General features: G+C 33.9%; 4 protein-coding genes across 4 annotated transcripts; 1 reads left to right on the forward strand and 3 right to left on the reverse strand.

The window, feature by feature from the left end:
• The first annotated feature begins 2,549 nt into the window (after positions 1-2,549).
• On the forward strand, positions 2,550-5,836 carry PIN1AT (peptidylprolyl cis/trans isomerase, NIMA-interacting 1). The gene is made up of 2 exons (XM_068609574.2): positions 2,550-2,934; positions 5,460-5,836. Exons 1-2 carry the CDS (start codon positions 2,691-2,693, stop codon positions 5,582-5,584), a joined length of 369 nt encoding a protein of 122 aa, XP_068465675.1. The 5' UTR covers positions 2,550-2,690; the 3' UTR covers positions 5,585-5,836.
• A 4,194-nt stretch (positions 5,837-10,030) lies between these two features.
• MSRA5 (Peptide methionine sulfoxide reductase family protein) lies at positions 10,031-14,576 on the reverse strand. Its single transcript, XM_068609569.2, has 4 exons — positions 14,039-14,576; positions 12,452-12,564; positions 12,209-12,353; positions 10,031-10,712 (listed from the first exon to the last, which is right to left on the reverse strand). Exons 1-4 carry the CDS (start codon positions 14,366-14,368, stop codon positions 10,515-10,517), a joined length of 786 nt encoding a protein of 261 aa, XP_068465670.1. The 5' UTR covers positions 14,369-14,576; the 3' UTR covers positions 10,031-10,514.
• A 1,307-nt stretch (positions 14,577-15,883) lies between these two features.
• On the reverse strand, positions 15,884-17,305 carry LOC137808450 (large ribosomal subunit protein uL2x). The gene is made up of 2 exons (XM_068609570.2): positions 16,810-17,305; positions 15,884-16,387 (listed from the first exon to the last, which is right to left on the reverse strand). Exons 1-2 carry the CDS (start codon positions 17,247-17,249, stop codon positions 16,045-16,047), a joined length of 783 nt encoding a protein of 260 aa, XP_068465671.1. The 5' UTR covers positions 17,250-17,305; the 3' UTR covers positions 15,884-16,044.
• A 7,544-nt stretch (positions 17,306-24,849) lies between these two features.
• On the reverse strand, positions 24,850-27,516 carry LOC137808451 (uncharacterized). The gene has a single exon (XM_068609571.2). It carries the CDS (start codon positions 26,997-26,999, stop codon positions 24,996-24,998), a length of 2,004 nt encoding a protein of 667 aa, XP_068465672.1. The 5' UTR covers positions 27,000-27,516; the 3' UTR covers positions 24,850-24,995.
• Position 27,517: the final 1 nt, after the last annotated feature.

Consider the following 27,517-nt stretch of genomic DNA (forward strand, 5'->3'; position numbering starts at 1 on the left):
TGATAAATGTTTCATTTTTATGAATTTCGAAAATAAAAAAGGAAATGAAAACAAACAAGAGTAGTTTTTAGTATAATAGAAAATTTGAGTTTCATTCACTTTTTACAATAATTCATATAACTGATATTAATTAGATTTGGTTTCAATGTTGTTTATTTATAATTTAAAAAAGTATTTTAAATTTTAGTTATATAAAATCAAAATAAACATTTATCCTAGACTAAATACTATTTAATTATAAATTAACGTGACTGTCAAAAGTAGCTTACAATTTTTTATTTTTTTTTATATTTTGGAAATAAATATAATTGATTCAATAGCTTTCAAATACTAAAAGGGCTATTTTACGAATTATAAATTGAATCATTTATGCATTGTATGATACAAAATCAATAGAATAATATGTTTTTCTTTGTAAAATACAAGATGAATAAAACAATAACATTTTTAAGTAAAAAGTAAGCGGCATAAGTAAAAAAATCCTAATATATTGAGTTATGAATTACAAAATAATCTAAGATCAAATTATAAAATAAAATCTTCTTCCCTAAAAGAATTATGATTCCATGTTATTGGTCTTTGCAAATTTTAATTACTAATTATATCTCTTAATATTAAACATTGCTATTTTCAGTCTTGATAATGTTAGACCTGAAGATTATCTCCAATAAATGGTGTGTTGATATGAAGAATGAAGATGAAGATGCTTTAGCTGTGTCTATTTTTTTTTTTAATTATTATGTGAGTCTTTCAAAAAAACTATTAATAATACCAACACACAACAAATTTAAAATAAATTAAAAATGTTTTTAAAAAGAGAAAAAATATTTTAAAAAGATTTTTAGAAAAAAATAAATTAAATAAATTTGTATTTAATTGATTAATGACTTTTGATAATCAATTATTTCATCAATAATCAATTAAACCATTCAACCAATTTTTGTGTTTTCATAATTCTTAGTATAATAATTGATTACATAATTTATTAAATGAGTTTTAAAATTAAATATTAGAGTTAAATTAATCAATTAGCACATATTGTAATCAATTAGAATACAAATCATCTTTAGTCGATTTGCAAAGAATAATTGATCAATATTTAACATAATTGGTTAACTGTGTAAGATGGGAGTGATTTTCAAATTTATAAATACAGCACTTGAATCTCTTTCAAATAAGAATGATCAAGTATTCAAAAAGTTTTTTTTTTTTAAGAATTCTAATCATTTTCTTATACTCAATTTTGTGCTATAAGGATTTGAAATAAGATTTTGTAGTGGTGTTAATCTTGTGACTGTTTTTGTTGTGTAAATGGTAACATATTTATTTGATATTATATTATTTCATTGTTTTTGTTGTAATTGGTGATAAGTTATACATTTATTAGATTGTTAGAGTTGATAAGAGTTAATATTTTTTTTATCAATATTTTCTTGATTTTGTTGATGAATTGATTCTTTGTATAACTTATAACTCTGTGAAAGTTAGTGGAATCAACAATTTTAAAGTTGAATAATTGAAATTCATGTAGGATTGATTGAACTGAACCAATATAACTTTTTTTACACTTTATTTTATTTCTTAATGCATCCAATTTTTGAATCAATCTTAATTAAGGTTTTTTTTTAAAAAAAATATATTAAAATCAATTCACCCTGTACCCTGTGGATCTAATGAATTCATTCTCTCCTTTCATAATAGATAATACAAGTCACATCTTTAAAATAAGAAATATCCTTCTATTAAACACATCATTTATCATAGTTCCTCCCATTAAAAATAAGGAAAAAAATAGTAAATTTTATATTAATATCATTTTTTTCATTCTTTAAAATGAATCATTCTTTTCAAAACAAAAGCTCATAATGCTAATTATTAGCATAGAAGAACAATTGTTAAGAAAAAAGAAAACTGAATAAAACTAAACAAAATTATATTTACTTCATATATAAAAAAAAGGTATACATTTGCATATTTACACATTTCATAGAAACTTATTTTTGTAACTAACTATTTCTAACAAACACTTATTTAATAGCAACAAGATTTTAAGTGATTACCACCAGCATAATGAATGATCTAGAAATATAACTAGTATGTTAAGATATTATTTTTTATTTAAACAAGTACAGTCATAAATGTTATAATATATAATATATAATATATAGAATAATAAATAAGTTTTGTTTTTTTGTTGCAAAATAAATAAATAAAATAACAGGAGGAAACTGCTCTGCACTTCACAATTGATTTGTGAGTACAAATAGATGGGAATAGTTGTAGATGACGTTGGAATTGCCCATTGCACTTACTTGTATTCATGCCCACTGAGAAAAAGAGCATAATCACCATTAAACAGTAGCAAAGACCAATAAGATGAAGACACGCGGCGCAAACAGTGTTAGGGTATTGGTTTTTGATCAACAAAGAAGCGATAATGAATCTGACCCGCACGATGGATCTCAAACGGACGTCTCAGATATCCACAAACACGAGTGACCCTTGTTTTAGGACCACTCTATAAATACCGGAGCGTGAAGCGTAAAGCGTTCAGTTTCGCATAGTTTGGTTCTGTCTCGGGAGTTAGGGTGACCGGAGCGGCGAAGATTGAGTCGGATCGGAAGAGGAAGAAGGCGTCCACCTCGGCGGCGGATCGATCGGAGAAGGAGAACCGGAAGAAGAAGGTGAAGATGTCGTCGTCAAAAGTTGGCGGTGAGATTAGGGCTTCGCACATACTGATAAAGCACGAAGGTTCTAGAAGGAAGGCGTCGTGGAAGGATCCAGAAGGACGCATAATCAAGAGCACCACAAGAGAAGCTGCCGTTTCTCAGCTCAAGGCCCTTCGCGATGACATCGTTTCGGGCAAGGCAACCTTCGAGGACGTCGCATCTCGCTTCTCCGATTGCAACTCCTCCAAGCGGGGTGGCGATCTCGGTCAGTTCTGAGATAACTATTTCCATAATAATAATAATAATAATAATATTTTTAAATAAGGATAAAAAGATTAAAGTGCATTTGGATTTATTGTGTATGTTTTTGAGCGTTCAGTATTCTGATGACCATTTTTGATAATTGAAAATCGTGTTAGTAGTTAAAATTTATGCTTCTGAGGTGTCGGTAGTGGTGATCCGAATTTTGGGTCAATTGTGCAGTGTGAATCGTAAGATTGGTTACTATTAAATCTCAGTGCAGGATCACAATCAACTTGTCTTGAAGTGACTTTATGGCTTTGATACTCCGGAATATTTTCCGAAATACTATCCTTAAAGCTTCTTGAGCATTTATATTGTTCTTCATGCTAGGTGTGGAATTAGAGTACATACTTCTTCTTTCATTGTTTTGAAGAGGATCAAAATTGATTTTAAAAAGATTGAATATTTATGTCTAGAAAAGGTGAAAGATATGTATTCTATAAAAAAGGAGAGGCAAGGTTTGTGGGACTTTAGTGGAGATATATTCATGTGATAATGATGTTGAGCTTCTTGAATTGGTAGAATTCTCTCTTGATTAATCAAACTTAGAAGCTATGCGTTCCCCGGATGATGGTAATGAAGGCGAGGATAGTGATATTATAAGAATTAAATAGTTATTTAGCAACAATGCTTGTGCATTTGAGGCTGTTTTGAGGTCTACAAAATATGTTTTTATTACCCATGACTTATCATGTTTTTGTTTTGATCACAAATATCTTTTTTGTAAATTGTGATCATTATAGTTATCAATTATTGAGAAAGAATAATTGTCTCTTTCTTTGCCAATATTCTGAATCTATATAAAATATTTCATAAATTTTTGTTGACGCATCCATAACTTTTCATATCTTAAATTTTAAAATTTTGTCTTGTTCCCATATTCTTGGTCGTCTTGTATCCCATGTCGTAGTAGGTGTCCAGGCTTCATAGTCCCAAGTATTGCTCAGGTAGCTTGACGTATGGAGCTGTGTTTAGTTATTCGAGGACTTCTTGTTAGTTTATTGCAATGTAACAAAACAGAACAAGATTTATGAGCTTAATTATATGAGAAAAACTTAGATGTAGTCCCACATAGGTGTTTTGGCCGTATTTCTAAATCAGAATTTGAGTTTTACTCTGGTAATCCGTATAATAAAAGTTTTCATTAAATGTCAGAAGTTGGGTAGGTTTACATGCATTATGTATTATTCAAACTAGCTGTGTATGCTCTTTTACTATCTCACTTTACATGCCTGCCCCAATTAGTGGCACCAAATCTGCTGATGCCACTTGTTTCTCTTGTGTTTCTTATTAAGAGAACATCATCTGAACTTTCATTAACATTTCTTATTGTGTATCATAAGAATTCCCATATTTCACCAATGCTCACTTTTTATGTCATCTTCCACACTTTCGTGAGCTTTTACATAAACATCACGTTTGTGTTTTCTTTCATCTTTTTATGTGGAATTTCCTCCATATTATTTTAATGTACCAGATTCTTATCACGTGTATTAGATTATATATGTGTTGCCATGGGGAATTAGTTTTCTACGATGTAGCAAATCGAGTTTAGATATCTACTTTTAGTGTTCGATTGTACCTCGAACAAGATTGTCACCAAAGAAGCATGCGAGAGACTAAAAAGAAGATACCTGTTCTTGCATCAAGTATGAAGTTGATGCGACTTCTACCAGTTTTCAAAGTAATTTGGTTTCATCTTCTGGTGTTCATTAATCCCAGATGTTTCCAAAGTATCCCTTGAGTTTTTGTTATCATTTTACCAAAATAAAACTATAAAAACTTAATTGTTTTGTATCCAAAACCATATATTTTAGTTCCTCAGTACCACAAACAGTATCTAAAATAGTACTCATTTCATGTCATTGTGTTTAATATAAATTGGAAGACCTGAAAAAGGCTGCTACTTGTTTGAGAACTGAGAAGCACTTTATAAGTTCCAAGTCAGTATCGAAAAAAAAGCTTTTGATTTGATGGTGATGGTATATATTTGTTGCCCTCTTGATGTTTCTATGGCAATCGGCATCTGCCAGCCTTACTGTAAACGGATCAAATAGTTGCTTGAATGTCATTTAAAGGGCTACTATGCTCAATCTTTTAAAACAACGAATCTTTCAATCTTTGTAACTGTCTGGTATGATCTATTGTGTGGTTGTGAAGGTAGTGTCTTCATGAATGCAGTTCCTTCTAACAACAAACTTGTAAGTTAATTCATTTTTACTTGTTGAGTGTACTTAGCAGTGGACGTGTCACTCACTTTTGAAGTAACTAACAGTTGCTCACTAGTTTTTTGTAAATTTTGATGTTAATCTTGCAAAAAAACGTAAGTAAAGCTTTAGATGCACAACCAAAACCAAACTCATCCTTCGTCATAATGGATTGGGGATCTACTTTCAGTCATGATATGCATATGTTAAGTGACACACAAGCATACATTTTTCATCCCTTATTTTAGCAATTAAACTGAAATAACTTTCGTGGGTGCAGGTCCTTTTGGTCGTGGGCAGATGCAGAAGCCTTTTGAAGATGCAACCCTTGCTCTTAAAGTTGGTGAACTTAGTGACATTGTGGATACCGACAGTGGAGTCCACATTATTAAGAGGACGAAATGATTACACGGAGTTATCTCCTTTTAACATCTGTAGAAGATATCCAGGATTCTTGTTGAGGTCAAGATCTGCTGATATAAATATATCAGGTTTTAGATTGGATCATATATTGCTTTCATGACAATTAAAATCGTGTGTTATGCTTGTAATTTTTAATGACATTTAGAAGTTTGAATGACATGTGAATGTGGCTGAAACATATGAGACCCTACAGTTTGATATCATAATTTTGATAATACTCCTCCCTTCCCCAAAATTCTTATATTTCAACTGTAAGCTATTTGTTTGTTGGAAAGAATGTGTGTTTGGTAAACAATTAGCAATGCGCTTATTAGTGAAAAGTAAATGTTAAATTAATATTATAAGTCAAAAAATAGTTTATGTATTTGTTTTTTATAAAAAGGTTTTAAACTATTTTTTTTTCTCTTTTCTTTTAAAGTGCTTATGCAAGAAAAGTAATATCAGTAGAGTTTGAGTTTGCTAATACTTTTTAAGCTTTTGACTTAGGAGGATTAGAGTTCAATTCTTGGTTAACTAAGGGTTATTTAATTCGTTTCTACACTGACCCCTTAAGCTTAAGGAACTTAAGGAGCGATGAAGAGCCTAAAGGTACAAAAGAATATTCATGTTTTTAGTCCAGTGTACTTGGTCCATTCTATACACTGGTCCCCTAGATTTGAGGAGCTCAAGGAGTGGCATGGAGTCTAGAAGTGAAAAAGAAAAATTCAATTCTTTGGTTTAGGTACTTAATCCATTTTACATAATTCCTACAAAGAAATTAATTGTATATACCCCTCAAGAAGTATAGCCAAGTGTGAGTCAACTTAAAAAGAAGCTTGATTGTTAGATCAAGTTCAAGAGGTCCCTTAACCTTTGTAGTTGTGAACTTTGTAGTTGTGAGAAACAACAAGAGAGTGAACCAAATCTTGCAAGACATATCCCTCTTTTAGTTACCAATCTAATAATTTTTTAAATTACTTTCTTTGTAAACCTTTCGATTATAGTCAAGTATGACTATATTTTAAACAATACTTGGTAAATTAGTCAAAAATATAATACTTAGTGTTTTAATTAGGAGTACATGCGGTCCAAATACTACTTAAGAGTTTTAGTCAATAGTGGTTGTTGTTTAAATAATATTTGTGTTTTTAGTGAAAAGTGATTACATTCCAAATCATACTCGTTTGTATTCTTGCAATATTAGTCTGCTTAATGAAATTTAATTAGTTTATTGAGAATTAGATATAGTTTTTTTTTTCAGACGAACTAGTATAAAAATATTTAGACTAAATCTTTTCTCTCTTTAATATTTTTGTATTGCATATTATTTAAATCTAACTAATCTTAGAAGATATTTGTGAAAACAAGTTTTGAAAAGATTTTTAGAGAGTTTCGTTTGTCAATTAAAATTGTGTGATATTTCTTATAGTTTTTTTTACGGAAGAATTAGTATAAAAATATTTAGACTAAATATTTTCTTTTTTTAATATTTTTGTATTACATATTATTTAAATCTAACTAATCTTAGAAGAAGATATTTGTGAAAACAAGTTTTGAAAAAAAATTTAGACCGTTCGTTTGTCAATTAAAATTGTGTACATTTCTTATCTCACTAAACTTTTAAAAAAAACTCCTTGATAATGCGTCAATCAAGTATATATTTTGTCTCTTCACATTCATCATATGAGGACTTGCAAAATTCATCATTTCTTCTTGTGTTTTGAATTATTTTCACATTAATGACATGGGAAAAATAATGATTCTCATTGGTTGTCATCCAACATTTGCTTATAGTTGTAGTTGTACAATCCTAAAAGTAAGAAAGTTCACATCAATAGAGAAGTTTTTATTGATGAATCAGAAAGATGGATCGATCTAATATAATATTTTACAAAAATATTCTTATGCATCTTTGAGGATCTAAGTGATATTCAGTACATTACTGAATCACTTGACCACCAACAAAAAGGTCTCAAATCATTTAAAGACTACGAAGTTTACTTTGATACATCATTCAATGTAGAGGGAGAATTAGTGCACTGCCTTTTGCCTTTCTTGTTGAATCAAAACCATTGGTCAAGAAGAAACATCTCAAAGTATTCACTACATAAATTATAGAAGTCCATTAAAAAAACAAGACTTAGGAAATGGAAATAAGAAACTTCATATAAAATGGGTTTTTCACACTAAAATGATGCCAATTGGAGTGGTCTATATAAGGTTAGGCTTCTTAAAAGAGGATTTTACAGAAGTGTGGTCAAGATTATAATGTAGTTTTTACTCTAGTAGCAGCAAAGCACTGTCAATATTCCTTGATGGTCCTCTGCTAGAGGATGTTTATACCACACAACCACCAAGATATGTAGTAAGTGGACAAGAAGAAAAAGTACATAAATTAAAGAAGGCTCTACGTGATCATAAATAAGTTCTAAGAGCTTGGAATTTGAGATTGATGACTTTATTTATTCAACAGAAATTCAGTAAATGCACTATTCAGCAAGGCATTTGTATTAGAAATCATAAAAACAATTTATTGATATTTATCTCTCTGTATATTATCTTTTGATAACGAAAAGTAACCTGAATGATATAATTAAGTTTAAAAAAACATCATGCAAGAATTTGAAATGACAAATTTAGGAGAGTTATCATATTCATAGGCATTGAATTTATTAAGACAAGCAAAGGGATGTTCATTCATGCATCACTAAGGTATCTATGGAATACCAGATCATACATTGCATACAATGTAGGGTTGACAAACATGTTTATAAGGAACCTCAGACTTCTCATTTTCAAGCAACAAAGAGAATTCTAAGGTACTTAAAGGGTACTTTAGATTTGAGAGTTTTCTATCCTCAAATGAGAAGAATGCAGAAGAAGAGGTTCATGATTATAGTAACTCAGATTGGTGTTAAGATAGAGGAGACAGAAAAAACACCCTAGCTACATCAGCATGTGAATCAACTTGGCTTGAGACTATGATGAAAGAGCATCGAATTGCATATGGAAAGAACAAACATATAAAATTAAAGCTTCAATTCTTAAAAGATCAAATAAGCAAATATAAGTTTAAACTTAATTTTGAGAATCAACAAACAGACACAAACCAAGCCTTCCTTTAAAGAGTATCAAGTTCATTGAAGTAAGACACAAGTAAGGATTGATTTCCTTTAAGAATTTTAACTAATAGGATGTATTGTAATAAATTAAAACTCTATTGCTGTTAAATAACTGATAATTAGACAGTTAGTTTAGTTGGGAAAAAATTGAAAAACTACCTTCTATAAAGCATGCTTAAATGTAAAGACGTTGGACTTTTTTGACAGAAAACATATACAGTTTCATATTTTGTGAATAAGTGCTAAATACTAACGATGTTTGGGAACTTGAACCATTTTCTTTGTTGGGCAAATGGTTGGTTCACGTAGAGTGGTGGACCTAGGAACTAAGGTTATGAGATTCATGTTTGTAAGAGGTTGGATACGTGATTAGAGGATTTGTCTTTTCCCATGCTTGTGCTGAAGTCACAACTTGAATATGGGAGTTTGATTGACAAATGTTTAGTGTGTGTTTACTTTATGGCTTGAGTTTGCTTATTTAACTAAAAGAAATGAGTAATTAACATTAATAGTTATATGGTGAGAAAAAAAAATAGTTTAATTGTTTTCATTTTAAGATTTTGAATCTTTTAAATATTTTGTTTTGATAAGAAAATTTAATTTATTGATTTTTAATTTTATTATTTAAATAAAATATTTCACCGCCGAATACAAAAATATTAAATATAAGAATTATTACTAAAAAGATTAGTGGCATTGATAAAAAAATTCTATAGACATAAAACAAAAATTACAAAACATAGTATTAATTTTTTAAAGTTTACATTTTATTCATTTATATAATCAATTAACTAGGCAAACCGGAATAGTTTGACTTATTCACTAGTTAAACTGGAATAAATTAACTTATTCTGGAGGTTCACGTAAAAGGTATTCATATGAAATTGCATTATACTAATAATAATGAATTGGGATTATTAGAAATTGGATTATATTGATAATAATGAATTGGCATATAAGAAAAATCCTACAGGATATTCTTGCTCAAAAAGATATGTGTTGGTTTAAAGAACGTAGAAAAACTTGGGTTAGACGTGAAAATAAAATTACAAAAATTTAAACATTAAAAGAATTGTTAGGAAATTCCTTTATAAACATTTCCGGAAGAAAAAATATTTTCTAAAATTAGCTCATGCTTGTAGAGAAATTTCCTTCCATCAACCACATTGTTTAGAATACAAAAAAAAAATGAAATAATGTAAAACACATTTTGAAGTGTACATTCAAAGATAATTTAACTATATACTTCAGTGAAAGTCCTAAAAATCCCTCCCCCTCCTATGCACCACAAGGGAGAAGAACAAATAGTAGTGGCAACACAACTAAATAAATAAAGCAACCATCCAAACCTGTGGACAGATTTATTAGTGCATACATAATAATTACTTGATTACAACAAATATAGGGAAGAATTCAAAAAATATTTTTTCCAAGAATATTATGATTTTCACTGAGAAGCCCATTAAACAATGTAGGAGCTTATGAAAAATGATAAGATTCTAAAATAGGCACCAACATAATCAGTTACTCTTCCCCTTGACTGATACCAAGCTGAAATTTACTAGTTTCTCTCTTGTCCTCATAATAAAAGAGAACAAAAAATACAAAGTTCTTTTTAAAGATGAGGGAGAGTAAAGACTTTACACGTACAATAATCAAAACACAGTGGTTTAATCAGCAAGCACTATATTTTTTACGTCTAGCCCTGCAACTGATACAAGCTATTGAACAAACCTATAGGTAATACTGAAGCGAGCGAGTTAGGTGAATAATGAAACGTTGACAATCTGAGCAACTTCCCACGAGGCCAACTACAACTCCCTCAAAATTGGCCAACCCCTTTTGATAATATCATTGATCTTGGCATCAATACGCTTTTGGATATTAGGAGGGCAAAGCTCTGCTACATATCCATTCAATTTCGTTGCCAGGCTAGACCTCTCAAGCTCCTCGGCAGGAAGGTTGCCAATTAATTGAAGAAGAATGGTATTTTGCTTGAGTTCAAATTTCTGCATATTAAGAACAAAACAGGCAATATTTTAGTTTTCACCTGTTACAGAAAATTGTCTAATGTTTCATCCAATGTAACATCAATCCAAGACTATGCATGTATGACCATTGAAATGTGAACAACTTCCATTCAATGCCCTTTCAAACAGGTATCCTGGCAATTTCCAGTAGTATTTTTTTCCCAGAATAACAACTCCAACAAATAAATAACTATTGCAATGTACAGACGATAAAACAATCCTTTTATTTGTCGTTAAGGCTTTTATAAAGCTGGTTTTTTTATTTATCTAGAAGGGTGGTTGCCCCCTATTCCCTTTTCTTCTTTCTCTTGTACACTACCTTTTTTTTAATACAAACACAATATAGACCAATGAGTGGCAAGAAACTCGCAGGCTCTCTAAAATCTCAAAGTTGACATCAGAGAAGGTACAATCCTGCTGTCTCTTCCATTCACCACCATCTGTTCCGTCTGCTATCAGGATATCACCAATGAGATTAGGGTCTTGTGTGCCTCGATGAGCACAACCTAACCCAACTAGTCATGCGGCCAGAATCACAGCCACACTCCCTCATGCGCCCCCTTCTTCAGGTGCCCGGTTTGATATGTGAAGCCACACACAGCCATTCGGTTGTTGGAACATCATTGCATCTGCCCAGAAATGTTTGTTGGTGCAGTCTAGTTCCTTATCTAGCCTCACCTCCATTTTGCCTCTACTAAAAAGGAGTAAATCTAGCCTTCGTCTGAAAAAAAAAGTGCTTTCTTCTCCCTTTTCACAAAACGGCTTCCACATATTGTCTATCTCTCAAACTCCCACTATTACAACAAAGAAACTAAAGGACAACAATTTTCTATCATGGGCTTCCTTTGTGGAACTTTGGTTCTTAGGTCAAGGTTATCATGATCTTCAGGTGCTTCTGATCACATAGTTGGTAATGCTTCTTTAATTTCTTCCATGTCACCCCTTAAATTTCCTCACCTAATTACCTGCCTAATTACCTTGGCAGATATAGGAATAGAATTGCTTCCCAAAACTTTGGTTAAGTTTCTCTTTATCCCTCATATAATCTAAGTTCTGTTTTATTTATCCTTAACTATCCTTTCAAACTAATCACTTTGAGTAAAATTTGACAATCCTTTAATTGCTCAATAACATCTAATGATGATTCTTTTGTCATTCAGGAACATGGTATGACTTAGATAATTGGAAGAATACATGAGTCTCGGGGCCTCTACTATTGTGAAATACAGTCATTTGAATTTTGCCCTGTTGTTTTGTCTCCTAAGCTTGTTCATGATCTGCTGAGTCATCCAAGTTTGTCAAAATTAAAACTTTTTGGTTCCACGTCTTAAAAAAATTAGAAGTATTAGACCATGAATCATATCAGTCAGACAAACATTATTTCCCAAACAAACTTAAAAAGACGTAATTTGATTTTTACTACCATTCACTCAAATTAGTGTTGTCAAACATCAAAACGATTTTGGAAACGAAACCTGGTGATCAGGCTCTGCAGGGTAAAATGTTCCAAGTTGTAGAATTTGAGTAGTCACGATGCTGCTTCTTGACCTGGTTTGTTCCTGCTCTTTGCTGACAGAAGCCATTCTTGATTCTTCAGTTCCATTGACAAAAATAATAGATCTGCCAGAATACAGGCATTGTTCAGTACATAACACTAAGCGTGAGGCTGAATATGGGGAGGATCTCAAAAGTGGTGGTTGCGATAGTACTCCTCCTACCTGTATTGTTTACCCACATCAGGACCTTGGCCATACACTTGCCTAGGATCATGGTTAGACCAAAAGACATCCAGTAGATCCCTAAAACTATTCTGCTGTGGATCATACTCAACCTGCATTGTAATAGCAACCCATGATGGCTAATTTAATTAAGATCGACCAACATCAACTCATAATAATAAATTCAAGCAGTTATATCTGAATATTAAGATGTAGCATGGATTGATGAATTTAGTTTCTTCACAAAAAATAAAAAAAATTCTCTTATTTGTTCAATATTACAAAATATTATCAATATATACTAGTCTTCACGGATTCAAGAATCAAGACAACCATGACATGATAAAGCATGCAATAATACTCTCTTTGCCAGATCCACAAATAAAAGTTTTTCTTTCATGAACAATGGACATATGACTCCAAATTATTCAACACATATCACAGTCCCTGCCATCCACAACTTAAAGTCAAATGTTCACGAGTTCCTCCATAGCTTGACAATTTCATGATTTATAGAATAATAAGGATATATATACAGATCAAACAAAGTGATGGAAGACATTAGTCCGCCTATGGGCTTTGGAGTTTACAGACATAAAAGAACGCAAAATTTCACTCAGTTATTGGTACATTGGTTTGACACATACTAACCATTAGCACTCTTTATGCAACCTTTGCCACATGTGAGGACATAGCATTTCTTTGGAAATAGAAGCCTTGAGCTGTTATTGGATTTTGTTGGATTCTTTAGATGTTTCATGTTTTCAACTCTAGCAAGGTAACTCAGTTACGATGACAATCTAGGAACAAGAAACATACTGCAATACACCAGGGGCAAAAATTAAAAAAACACAGAACAACTACTTACCAATCCTAACAACCGGGCATCATTATGAGATGGTTGGGTGTTTGGAATAAGTCAACCAGCGCCAAATTCAAAAGTTGACCAAAATATCGAGATGATTTTATTGTTTTAAACTTTTACTTTTCTTGAGTCTAAAGCACTCTGTATCACTAAAGGACATAAAACTCAGCAAGGTGGGCAACACCACAACAATGTCTAGACGAATAGAATGTTCTTGTTTCCACTGAAAACACGTCTATTGAAAAGAAGACAATGGCGAGCCAGAAAACTTATTCCCTGAACTGCTACTAGGAAATACATAGAAAATGTGGGTAAGGTTGTAACAATAAGCAAACACCACAGTCTAATTGCTGGTTGGACAAATCTCATTCACCAATCATTTGATGAAATGCAATAATCCCAATTCCAAACATCAATATAGAGAAACTTTACTCGGGGAAATGAACTGAACTCTAATATCATCAGAGTAGTTTCAACAAGAACGATTAACATAGTCATTTCAAACCGACATCACAGTTACTCATCCATTCCAAGCTCTAGTAATTAAAATGAGATTCATCCTATAAACAATTGATTAAAAAATGAACCTATTAAATTTGAACACTTCACAGTTTGTCACGAATACGGACGTCACAATTTCAACCAATTAGTGATAGTAAGTTCATTTTATCTTTTAGTAAGAATAAGAGGCAATTGAGTGGGAAATTAGAGAAACTTGGAACCTTGACGCATTCCGCATGGTCACCCAAGCTTCGGTATTCGGGGTTGGACTTGGATCCGCCGGCGTAGCCAACGGTAGTGTGAACAACGCCGGGCAAGCAGCCGAAGACGGCTTCGGATCGCCAGAAGCTCCCGAGGGCGAAGACAGCCACCTGCAAGCGCTGTTGGTCGGATTGGTGGAGGGCGGGTGGGGCGACCCGATCGGGAAATCTGATGCAGAGAGCATTGTCCACGTGGATGAGGAATAGAACGATTAACACTGAGAAAACTTGATGTTGATGATGATGATGAAGATGATAAAAACGGTTATGGTTCCTCTCTGGAACTGCCATTTTCCCACTCGCCCAGGTGTTGCGTTTTGTCTCTGGGAACGAGTTTTGGTTGTCGTTTTAGGGAGGTGAACCTCACAAAATGCCCCTACGCGCCTCCCACCTTCCACCTGTATGTCGTTTTGTTCATTTCTCTCTATCATACGACACCAATGCGATGGAGGACTGTGGCGTTTCACACACACAGGGAATAATTTTCGTATTTAAATTTACCTACATTATTACGTGCGATATATTTTTAAAAGTTAAATCATTATTAATATTCTTCTTTTTATCAGATCACCGTTAGTTTTCTCGACGTTTATAAAACACAGTATGAGAGAGTATTAATCTTCTTTATCTAAGTTTATTTACTTTTATGAGTGCTTTTTTTATAAAAAATAAATTAAAAGGAAGGAAAGAGAAATTGAAAAAATGTGAGATGATTTATATGACAAAAACTGAAAGAAAAAAATGGTAATTATAGATCGGATATTTAAATTTAAGTTTCGTCACGTTAGTTTAAGACTGAAAAATTGTGTATTAATAAAAATTTGCCAAATAAAATCGAGATCGATATATTTAAGTAGATATTTTGAATGAGAAAAAAAGTTATTGAAGAAAGTGATAGTCTTATTCCATAACAAATGTATCAGTAACTTTATAATTACGTAATTATAATAATTATATAGTTATTTGATTCTAATTTATTTATTATTTTTTAAAGGGACAAGTTTTCCTTCTTCACGTTTTGTTCATCGTATTTTTTCACTTTATTCATATCTCTGTCCCACATTTTCTTTCATTTCCTTCCTTACCACCAAAGGTAGAACAAGAAGGATGCCACAAAATTAATTACTATTAGAAAATAAATACTGATTTTATCTTTCACTAAGAGAGATACATGTCTCATTCATGAAATTTGCTATTGTGTTGCAGAATCCGTGTACAATTGAAGTGGTAAAATTTTATCATCAATCATCTCTTCAATCTATACACAACCTACATCATGAAAAAGCCTTAATAGCTGGATCCAAAAGAAGCCAGATATTTCATCATCCAAAGATTGCCAGTCACAAATGATGATAATAACTATTTGTTGCACTCTCATCTAGACAAAACGTTAAATACACTAATTTAGTAATACTGTCATTCAAAATGCAAAGACACAAAAACACCTCCACAAAGGTATTTAATAATCATCAACGCCGCCTGAGTGAATTTATACAATAAACAATGTAAAATAATGTGTTTGGTAATATACTTTTCAATCAAAATCAAAACTCATACAGAATTGCTAGAGCTTTTACGCTGTGTTCAATCTTTTATGATTATATATTGGATTCTATTAAAAATAATGTAAATTTATATCACGGTTAAGTTATACGAACGAGTTAATCAAAGAGAATAAAAAAGAACTTGAAGTATTAGTTATTAACCACTGCAACTCCGAAAAGCTACAAAGAATCCAAAAACAAATCACCAATGTCACCATAACAATAACAGTGCCATCATTCAGCAATAGGTAGGACATGTAACTTAAAAAGATATAAATGACCGTCTATTAAAAACTCCATGTTCTGGGGAGAAAATGGTTCTCAAAACAGAGGATAAACAGATTAACATAACAATCTAGTAAGAAAAACAAAAATGGAAAACACGAAATGAAATAATATACCAATCCTAACAACACTCTCTCCTTAAACCTTATCAGCCTTGGAAGCAGTTGCAGCAGCTTGTCCTCTAAGACGACCAGTCCTCCTAGCAGCAATGAGACCAACCTTCTGTCCAGGAGGAGCATCACGCCTGACAGTACTGGCGTGACCAATGTGCTGGTGGTTACCTCCTCCGTGAGGATGCTCAACAGGATTCATAGCAACACCACGCACCTTGGGCCAGCAATTCCTCTTCACTCTAAACTTGTGGTAAGCATTTCCAGCCTTAAGAAGAGGCTTCTCAGTTCTTCCACCACCTGCAACTTGCCCAATCATGGCCCTGCAGTCACTGGGGACAATCTTCTTCGCACCAGATGGAAGCTTAATCCTGTATCAAAGCAGGAACCACAGTTAAACAACACTCAAATGCCCCACCATTTCAATAACAATCCACAAACCCTTAAATCAATTCACCAAAACCCTAAACCATTCTCGTCACTAAATTGTATATTATGATGTGCACTGTAATGAGACGTGCTCGCCCACAACAATCGAATTGCACCTAGCATATCAATTAAAACTCGTAATCCAATTCACCCAAATTCCCAACATTCCTCAACAATGAATTAAACATTGTGGTAAGCCCTCCAGAATTACAATTTCAATAATTGCAAAGACAGATTAAAATGCTACGATCACTTGTAAAATCCTAAACAATTCTACCCAAATACTGAAACTGTAAATTATAAATTACGTTGAGCAACTAAAAATATGTAATTATCACAGAACAACAAAAACGTGGATACAGACCTAGATGTGTCATTATCAGGGTTGTGACTGATAACGATGGCATAGTCGCCAGAAGCCCTAGCGAAGACACCACGGTCACCGACATGGTGCTCAACATTGCATATAACAGCTCCTTCAGGGATAGAGCGAATGGGCAAAACATTACCAACTACGAGAGTGGCCTTCTTGCCGCAGTAGATGAACTGACCAGTATAAAGGCCTTCGGCGGCAACGAAGAGCTCATTTTGCTTCTTGTATCTGAAGGGATGACGGAAAGTAACCTTAGCAAGTGGGGCACCGCGGCCAGGGTCGTGGATGACGTCGGTGACGACACCCTTGAGGTAGCCGTTCCGCTCCCCAAAGTCGAGACTGCGGAAGCGAGCCGGACCCTTGCGGTGGTGAGTGTGGGACTTGAAGACTGAGCCCGCACCCTTACGCTGCGCACGGATCACACGTCCCATTACAGCTCTGCAAACTTCGATAACCTACCTCTCAGATGGAAATGAGAATTCTAGGTTAACGGAGGCTTACATTAGACTATACCAAGTTTTCTCTTCCTGGGCTTAGGTCAATTTGGACCGGCCCAAACCCATAAGACTTCTTGAAGAAAATAACGTAGGAATTAATGACTAAATTCCATTGATAATTTTTTTTGTTTGCTATTTCATATATTAACTTCGGCTGCTTCTTCCTGCACCTCCATACCTTCTTGTGCCACCCTCAAAAAAATTTCATATTCCAAAAATATCCTTTTCAATATTTCGGATTACATAATCCAGAAGTCTTTTTCTAGATTCAGAATTAGCTTCCGGATTATGTAATCCAGAAGTCTTTTGTGATTAACTTCCAGATTACATAATCCGGAAGTCTTTTCTATACATAAGATTAGCTTTCGAATTATGTAATCCGAAAGTCTTTTTTTCATATGTGTTATTAGCTTCCGGATTACATAATCTGAAAGTTTTTTCTAAATATAAAATTGACTTCCGGATTATGTAATCCGAAATATATCCGGATTACATAATCCATAGGTTTATTATTTTAAATTTAAGGGATGGAAAAAAAGAGGATAAAATGGTATTTTCATATTTAGTATGCCAAGAAGGTATGGAGGTGTAGGAAGAAAGAGTCATTAACTTCAGGTCTGTCTTCATAGGAATATAAAAGAATAAGACATGTTTGATAAATATTTTTAGAATACATTTTGTTTAAAGTTCTAATGTGAAAACCATTTCTTTATAAGAGCTATCAAAAAATAATATATCAATAAAATTACATAAATGTTTTTATATTATTAAAATTATCATAAAAGTATATATAAGATAAATTTATTTAAATTAAAAATATTCTTTCAATTTCATAGTAACAAGAATAAAACTTATTTAATATAAATTTATATATTATATATTTATAAGGATTTTTTTATAACTATTCTGTAACTGAGTTTTGTATAAATAATTCGTTATTAATGTATTTTATCATTATTTTATTTTATTATTTTTAATTGTTTTTTAACTTGAATTAACTATTTATAATAAAATTTACCCATGACAAAATTATTAAAATTATTTACTTTATAATTATTTTTATAATAATATTTTTTATAAATTTTAATAAAAAATATATTTTAATAACTATGATAACAATTATTTTTATATTTTTAATCATCTATACCTACATATAAATTTGTTCCCCTCTTTAACTGCTCTTAAATTTTTTCTATTTTATCCTTAGATTAATATTTAATTTTATTTCATTATTTTGGGTATTGCATCATTTTCTTCTTTTTAAAAATATTTGGAATAAAGAGAGGAGCGGTTGCTTAAAGGGAGGGAGTGTTTGAGAAGAAAGATATTAGGAGACGTGAGTAAGTAATGACCAAACGTAAGCGGTTACTTCCAACTTTTGATTTGTCTGAATTTGTTTCTCTCTCTTTACTCTTAATTGAAACAAATTGTAAATTAAGGATTTACTTCAATTTTTAATCGTCTTCACCTCTGCATTTCGTCCCGGTTCCTGGATCCTTTCTTTCTCTAATGTTAGAGTTAATTATATTTTGTGATTTAGTTGTGAATCTTTGTTCCCCTGTTTTGTGATTTAGTTGTGAATCTTTGGCTAACATTGTGGTTTCTTTGTTTTTAAACCCTGCATACAAGGAAAAAAAATGAGGATTCATTCATTTTGTTGGCTAATCGAGGAACCTCCGACGACTTATTCTCTTAAATTTGAAACACCCACCAACATCACTCATCGAAAATTCATTTGTTATGCTTCTATGTTTTCTTTTATGTGTCGTTTAAATTAAATGTGAATGTTGTATTTATTTCCAAGTTCTTATTTATTTATTTCACTTCTAAATATTTTTTTTTCTTACAAAATGCATATTGAGGACTTATCTACCCACAAGAAAAAGCACCCTCTTTCAAATTCCTTTCTTCACCGCTTCATGAACAAACGGAGTTTTTCCGTTCCGATCTTACTTCTACTATATCAATTTTCATTTTTCTAATTGGGTTTTCACCATCATGAATTTTATGTGTTTTGAAGAAATTGGGTTATTACTGCGTATTCATTATTTAAGGTTGTGTGATAGGAATGGTGTCAAAAGCAAATGGAGTTTCTCAACTTCTTGGAGGGGCGAAAGCAAAAGATTAATCAAGTAATGAGAGCGGGCATATAACCAACTATTATAAAAATTTAGAGTAACCGTCCCACGTTCACTACATCCATTCCGCCTTTTCATCAGCCTCCACTCTTTCTCAATGCTCTCTCACAAGAGTATAAAAGAAGCACAAAAGAAGGCCTATATAATTTTGATTATTTAATTGTTGGAAGAGCAACTGGAGGCGGAAGAAGTATCCAGGTCAATTCTGACCTCGCTTGCTTGAATCCTCCATGAGCAGGTTTCACTTTTATTCATCTTTTTCTCATTCTACTATATTCTCTCATCTTCACCCCCTTTAATTTGGGAAAAATAATTATTAACGTAACATTGATTTGTTTGTTTGCTTTTTCATGTGTTTTGGCAGATTTTTTTTTTCTTCAGTATATGCAAGGTAAAACAAATATTTAGGGTACGAGCATTGCCTTGATGTGGCAACTTCAAGTTCAATAAGGACAGAGAAGAGACCTTTTTTTTTGTTGTTAATGAAAATGAGATTGGTGAAAAATTATTACTTCTATGATTGTTATAATTGTAATCACTTTTGTTGTCATATTAAATCATTATTATTATTATCTTATTTTATATTTAGTATATTACTGCTTCTCAATTATGATAGTTAGCAAATTACATGGAAGAGAAGACAATTGGACCTTTTCTAAGTGCAAACCTTCACAAGGAACAATGTTGAGAAAAAAAAATTTAATAATGTTGAGGCCTCACAAAGCTGGTGTTTGGTCGAGGTTAATATGAAAAAAGGTACTTCAAGAATCAAGTACTCTGTGTAAAAAATGTATATTTGGAAACTGATAAAGTGTACCTTACACCTCTGTGAAAGGTTTATTTATAATGTTGGTCATGGGTCCAAGTTGTAATGGGTTGAATATCAGTTGCGCACTGATGTATATCGTGATCACTGACTTATAGGAAGATATGTTGGTATATCTAAAGAATATATTTAATATCTTTCAGTTAATCAGTATTTAGCTGATTTCTCAGAGATAGTTCTCGCATAATCTGAGATGTGATTATGACCTATTAAATACTTTGGTAATTGTTGTTGCTTCCATTTATTAACTACCTTGAGATGTTCTTTGACACGATTAGTTGGTCACCGAGGTCGAGATTGACTTGTCCGGTACTGACCAATACACTTGCCCTTCAAGCTCGAGAAAATTATTAATTTCTGAGGAGTTGAGATGTGACCGTTGGGTGCCCCGAGACGAGATGTGATTGTTGAGCACATTTAATGTTTGTCAGAGATGTGACATTCCTTTTCTCAAAATGTCGTTCGATGAGCACTGTTTGATCTAACGGCTGGCAATTTGTGTTGTTTCAATTATCGAGTATGGTGAGCCTTTGGATTAAGAATGATCCAACGGTGCTAAGTAACGCACACTTATTTCTCTTTCCTCTGGATTGTCTATAAATAGCAATGTTCATGAACGTTGAAAAGTTGAACCCTCCTTATTGGAGGTCTTTGAACCCTTGTAATTTCAACATTTGTAAATTTATTCATATCAACTTGGGCCAGGATGTGAGCATAAAACACTTTAACAATTGCCTTGTTCAATTTAAAGCTTTAACTTTTGTGGTGATGGTTTGAAATGGCTGACTGAGCCTTGATGTAATTTGCAATTTTGTCGAGCATTGAGATAGGCGACATAGTCGTTGCCAAGTAGAATGGAATAGTTTGGTTGAAGCAGTAATATGAGGCCTATGTAATCGATAATGGTTGACCGAGCTTTTAAGTTTCCTTCAACTTTGACTTGGGAATACTAATAAGCTTTTATGGAAATAATATGTATGGCTGACACAAGCCCAACATTTAATAAAAGTAGCATAGAACATGTTGAACTTGATAACTGAATGATGCTAAAATTCATCTAATAATTCCCTGTGACGGATGGGTCTTAACAGACTGGCCGGAGCAAAAAATTAGGTCGTACGAATTGTATGAAATTAGTTAATAAAAATTGTCTCTGATTTATGATGCATGAGAACAATCCATGTGCAACGAGAAAAATCATCAATAGTAAGAAAGTAACGCAAACCAATGTGTGTAGGAATTTATGAGGAGGACCCCAGACATCACAATGTAAAAGTGAAAAAAGAAATTTTGTGGTTATTGAGCTTTTGGAAAAAGGCATGAGTGTCTACTTAGCCTTTGGAAAAATTGTACAACTATTTCCTAGTTCTTTAGGATGATCAAGGAGTAAATGTCACATTACTTAAAAACGAGAAAAAGAGGGATGTCTCAAGCGTAAATGCCATAAGTTGGACGACTGAGAGACATGGAAAATAGTCGATTTATTCTTTGATGGATGCATGTAGTATAGACCACCACACTGTCTACCCAAGTCAATCATCTTCTCGAAACCAAGTCCTGCAAAATACAAAATTCAGGAAAGAATAAAATGCAACAATTTAGGCCTTTTGTGAGTTTGTTAGCTAAAACCAAGTTCAAGTTAAAAGATGGGACACGTAGGACATTTTTAAGTGTGAGTTTGACATTAAAAATAACGGTGGCCGTGTGTGTGACTTGTGTTGTAGCACAATTCGGTAAATTGACACTTGTATGGAAGATTTGGGTTTAGTTAAAAGAGACATGTGGGAAACAATGTGATTCATGGCATCGATATCCAAAATCCAAGAACTTGCGCTACTAGAATTAATCGACACAAGAGTTAATGGAATCAAACCTGTGAAATTTGCGTATGCGTCAACATTACCAAAATTGTTTTGATTTAATGCATTGATTGCTTGAGCCAATTTTTGGATGTGCTCCACGATGAATCTTTGTACTGCACTAGAAGAAGTTGAATGATATACTTCCTGAGATTTTGTCATGTTTTTCGTGGATTGATAGTTGATGTCATTTAGTTTGATATGAATCAAGAGATGGTCTGGTTGATTTGAATGATGAATATAGAACGGGAGTGGGGGATCAGTGGTTTTGATATCTGATCCAAAACCATTCGAATCGTCTACCATGGCAGTATTGGTGTTTTTAGAATACATGAAAATTTTGATAACAAGAGCACTAAGGTCATGCTACGATACCATGACCAGAATAAATATATTGGTTTCAAATAGAATGAATTTGGAGTGTAGTATATATATATACTAAAACAAAATTGTAACTTTAGAAAAGGAATATAAAACATAATCATGTCTATTTAATCAACTAAATATATCATATAATAATTTATATACAATTTCTTTAATAACTAATTAAGTTATATAATAATTAATAATATCAATAATTAGTGATATATTCCTTAATAACTTCTCATTTGTAAATCAGAATATATGATTTTGATTTCGGTTTTTGATTTTGTTTTCATTGTTGTTTCTCCCGTGTTTTTGTGATCCTGTTTCTAATCAACATTGCGTGAACGCAAGGAAATGAATGTGATGCATGTAGGCAATCACTAGGAGGAATTAGGATGAGCAATGAGCGTGGTGTTCGATAATAGAAAGATTAACTTTGAATAAATAAGTAGTGGTCTCTCATTGATTTGATTTTGTTATAGTTAAAAGTCTATTTCACATTAAGCTAAAAATTTAAGTGTCTTTAGGATCACCATTAAATTCTTGACTTATAGAGTAGAGAATTCTTGAAGTGAATAATTAATTATTGGAAAACAATCTTCTATTAACCCTAAACTCTATTTCTATATATTCTTTCTCCCTCTCTTATTCTAATACAATATGTTTTGTATGTTTCATCATACAAAATCTCTTTCTCTTCTCTGATATCCTCACAATGCACAAAGATCACCCAAAAAACTAATTACACAGATAGTTACAAATCCGATCCGACCCTGAAGAAACTTTTCGAACTTTAACCAATTTTCCTAATACTTCTAAAATTATAGTTTGTATAGAATTTCATTCTTCAATTAGTCGTCTTTGAAAATTTAGTCTTTTAAATCATTATATTTGTGATAAGTTAGTTTAACTTTACTGCAAATATTTATTACTAGTTAACAAACAAATTCAGAAATTGCATACTTCTAATCTAAATTGACACAAATGAATACTTTTGAAGACAAATTGCCTACTTACTTTTTAATTTTCTATCATTATTGGTTGAAAGTGAAGAATACACCAGTGGCCAAACTGTGCGTGGTGTGGTAATAGGAGTATGAATTAGTTGTAACTCTGCCCTCAGCATTCCTAAATGTTGGTTTTGAAAGAGTAGTGTAGGGTACAGATTGATGCACTTAGCCGAACTACCCACTGTGACGAGGGTTTTTTCTGTTGTCAGATTGGACAATAGTTTCTATTGTGAAGAATGATAATAGAGGAGAAGAAAGATAATTATAATAAAATGATAACCGACTTGACGAAGAAGATAGTTAGAAAGTAAAAATATCATTATTGTCAGTATTACAGATGAGAAAAGAAATATAAAACCTTTCAATTTCTCATGGGATGCTGTTGTTAAGACACCAATTCTGGCTTGATGACTTTTTTCTGTATAATTAACGGGCTCTGATTTCACTTGTTTGATATTAAAGTGTATTGCTTCCCTTTGATATCTTAACAGATTTCCTTGTCATAAAATAAACCATGTCACTTTCTTAGCTGTTTTTCCGTATGCCTAAGTAGTGAGCTTCTTAATTGATAATATAGAATCTTTTCAAGATCATTATGGCCATTCCTTTTACTGTATTTTGCCCTGATTCCTCGTTGTTTGAGGTACTAGCAACACTTTTTCTAGATGATAGCAATTTATCCACCATGATGAAATGGCCTACATGTGATACTTGTATACAAACAATATAATATGGCCAGTTGAAATGAATATATGCATGCCAAAAATTATCATAATCTACTATTGGCCCCCATGCCACTAAAATTCAGTGGCGAATATCATCGTGTCAGAGGGTTCATCTGCCCCCAATCATTATTATTTTCTTTGAACTTTCTCTGATGAAATTATACAGATTGCTTTGGCAATTGAAGGTTTGGGAAATTATCAACTTCGATTGGTTGCCCTGAAAGCTTTGGAATTAACTACGCATCCGGCCACTGTGTTTTGTGCATCTAAAATCTATATAAGTTCCTTGACAGTTGGAAAATGGAACATCTTTAGAACATGCATGTATCAACCTCAGTGCTTTAATTAGACTAATAGGTCCTTCGTTATGAAAATTAACGTCTAATGGCCATTGTGGAAAACAAAAATTTGCTACTACTACAACCCATTGTAGCTGAATAACTCAGGAAAACAGTTCAGCTGTACATTTTACTTTCCCATTAGAAAAGAGCAACAGTAGAGTGTTTACGAAGGCACGATTACAAAGTATAACTTTATAACTGTTTTCATTGGTTACAATTTCTATGAGAGGGTCAACTTGAGAGGTAGAAAGGAAAGTTAGAACAAATGGTTTAGGCAAACAATTCTCTTTATAGTTGAAAACAAATCTGAACAATTGGATAAGGCATTTGATTGTATATACACTCACAAGAACAATGGATTAGACACGAATGATTGACAAACCTCACAACCACACCAATGAATTACTAATTGTTCCTATTGATGTAATTTTTGGAATCCTCTTGAACCTCTAGACTGATAAAGCTCCAGCCTACCTTTGGATTCCTGCAACAAAGCATCGATAGTTTCATCCTGCGTCACGTTAGGTTGCTTGGAAGCCCATTCAAGCACTCCAAGAACCTCGGCCTTAGCAAGTTCCTCACTGTCTGGCACATGCAATGCAATGTAGGAGAGCAGAACTAGTGCTGAAATCTGAACTGTCTGTTCTCCAAAATACACAAGCTGGACCAAGTGCTTTGCACCACCAGCACTTATAATTGCCTTGGAGTGATCAAGGCAGAGGTAGTTTTCCGTGCAGGCAAATTTTGTGAGAGAGATTGCTGCTTCCCTTGACACCTCTGCCCCTCTTTCGTCAAGAAGCCGGACCAAGGGACCAATTATCCTTGTCTCCGTTGCCCGGAATGTCCTTGCCAAATTCCCTATAGCCTTTATGCAAGGAATCAGGAGTTTTGTATCTTCCTTCTCAATGATCTTAAGCACTTGATCAACAACTGCCTTGCAAGCGGGAGAGTTGGGTTTGAAAGCTGATCTTCTCAATTCTGCGTCTTTTTCTGCCACTGCCGTTATCTCCTTCACTGCCAAGGCAGAATTGTACTTCACATCTTCAGACCCTTTCTCAAGAAGAATGGAAAAGCACAACAGAGCCCTCGATTCAGTGATGCTCCGACAAATGGCTACGTTGCCCTTGGCGAGCTGCCGGAGGGCTCTTGCTGCCATTGCTTTCATGTAAGCCTTATTCTCAGGGTCCTCCAGTTCCCTTCCCTTCATGTTAATTCCAGAGTAGGTATAGCTTTGCTGGTGGGACTGATGGCTCTGCTTGCCATTACTATTCCCATTGGCCTTTGGCGGAGCACCCTGTGAGTTCTGTGTCCCTTCATTGTCTTGACTTAACTGTTGCTGCTGCTTGTTGGCAGCATGCATTGCCATGGTACTTGTGACCACTTTAAGCATCTGATTTGTGGACTTATCACCTAAGGGATGCTGCATGCGACTTTGCATAAGCTTGTCCTCATATTCACTCTCCTTTTTCAAAGTATTGCCATTAGAATTATTACTAGCCATCACAACAGCATGGATTGATGTGGGTTTGTTGCTAACAATTGCGTATTTACTATGCTCCTGAACGGTTTCAAAAGCAAGATGACTTACAAGCAAGCGAACGATATTATGCTGAGCAAAAAGATCTTGACATTTTGGGTACTTAGCTGCCAACTCAGACACGGCCCAGGCAACCACAGCTTGAACTTTCATGGGACCTTCTTTCAGGACTTTGGCGAACACAGAGCACACCCCGGCAAGGATCATAAGCTCCACGCTCTCAGGGTCACGACCCAGAAGCCCAATAGCCCTGGCGGCGTTCTCTTGACCCTCTTTTTTACCCTCCTTTATCAGCTTCAACAAAGGTCCAACCCCACCTTCCTCGATTATCAACTTCCCGTACCGGTCGTTGTCACGTGCCAGCGACACGAGCGAGGCGGCTGCGTCAGATCGGTCGTCAAGAGACCCCGTGTGGAGGGTCGCCACCTGCTCCCAAATGAGGCCCAAAATGGGCTCGTTCGCGGCGATCGGAGGGAGGCCGAGATACTCGTCACCGCGATCCTCCGCCGGAGCCGAAACCCGGAGGAGCCACGACACGTCCCCGATGGAATTCTCGAGCTGGGACGACATCTTGCGAAACGCCGCCGTCGGAATGATGCTGAACACGCGCTTCATGAGGCCGTTGGCGCGGCATTTCAGGACCAAAGACAGGGCCTTGTCGAGCACGAGTTCGGTGTCGGCGATTATACGCCGCGTGGGACGCTCGTACAGGTCGGAGCTCGCACGCGCTGCTTGTCGAAGAAGCCCCGCGAGTTTCTCTGTCTTGGATTTGAGTTCTAAGCACTCTTGCTTGAAAGAGGAACTGGCCTCTTCCGCCGCCTTGGTGACTTGGTCAGCCAATTGGATCGGCTTTGCCAACAGTTGCTTCACTATGTCTGACATGGTTCTCTTCTTTAACGCTCCGATCCAAAACCCCAGTTGCAAAAGTTTGAGCCTTTATTGAAGGAACGAGTGATGAGCGAAAAAGGGGTTGAAACAGGAATCTGGGGTTTGATGGAGAGGGAAAACGGAGAAGTTGTTGAAAGGTGCCAAGAGAATGGGGTGTCTTATGATCTGGCTATTGTCTGTGAGTGAAATATGTGTATGTTTGAAGTGATGACCATGTTCTTTATGCCGGGCTTCAGGGCATGATTTCTACAAATTTTGGAACTTTTTATTTGTGTCAAAGTGCTTCTGTGGACGGGTCTTACAACATCCAACGCGCTTTCTTTCCCCTCTCTACTCTAATAATAGCTTATCTCAACTCTTTAGGAATAATCAACCCTTTTTTTTTTTACCTTCAGTAATCAAATTAGAAGAGACAAACATCTTAAACAGATATAATAATGGTAGGTTTTGAGATTTGAAAGGTATTAATTTGCATGAAAAAGAGAGTGGTCCGAGCTGTATAATGTTGGGTC

Source organism: Phaseolus vulgaris, chromosome 3, assembly GCF_051622355.1.
Source record: "Phaseolus vulgaris cultivar YP4 chromosome 3, ASM5162235v1, whole genome shotgun sequence".
Taxonomy (NCBI): Eukaryota; Viridiplantae; Streptophyta; class Magnoliopsida; order Fabales; family Fabaceae; genus Phaseolus; species Phaseolus vulgaris.

What these genes read in the sequence shown, in the direction of transcription:
- PIN1AT (XM_068609574.2), top strand. Translation starts at nt 2,691, where the DNA reads ATGTCGTCGTCAAAAGTTGGCGGTGAGATTAGGGCTTCGCACATACTG. An exon ending in CAAGCGGGGTGGCGATCTCG is followed by an intron (nt 2,935 to 5,459) that starts GTCAGTTCTGAG and finishes TCGTGGGTGCAG; the next exon opens with GTCCTTTTGGTCGTGGGCAG.
- MSRA5 (XM_068609569.2), bottom strand. Translation starts at nt 14,368, where the DNA reads ATGGCAGTTCCAGAGAGGAACCATAACCGTTTTTATCATCTTCATCAT. An exon ending in ACCATGCGGAATGCGTCAAG is followed by an intron (nt 12,565 to 14,038) that starts GTTCCAAGTTTC and finishes ATTACAATGCAG; the next exon opens with GTTGAGTATGATCCACAGCA. An exon ending in CTGCAGAGCCTGATCACCAG is followed by an intron (nt 10,713 to 12,208) that starts GTTTCGTTTCCA and finishes CTTAATATGCAG; the next exon opens with AAATTTGAACTCAAGCAAAA.
- LOC137808450 (XM_068609570.2), bottom strand. Translation starts at nt 17,249, where the DNA reads ATGGGACGTGTGATCCGTGCGCAGCGTAAGGGTGCGGGCTCAGTCTTC. An exon ending in CCTGATAATGACACATCTAG is followed by an intron (nt 16,388 to 16,809) that starts GTCTGTATCCAC and finishes GCTTTGATACAG; the next exon opens with GATTAAGCTTCCATCTGGTG.
- LOC137808451 (XM_068609571.2), bottom strand. Translation starts at nt 26,999, where the DNA reads ATGTCAGACATAGTGAAGCAACTGTTGGCAAAGCCGATCCAATTGGCT.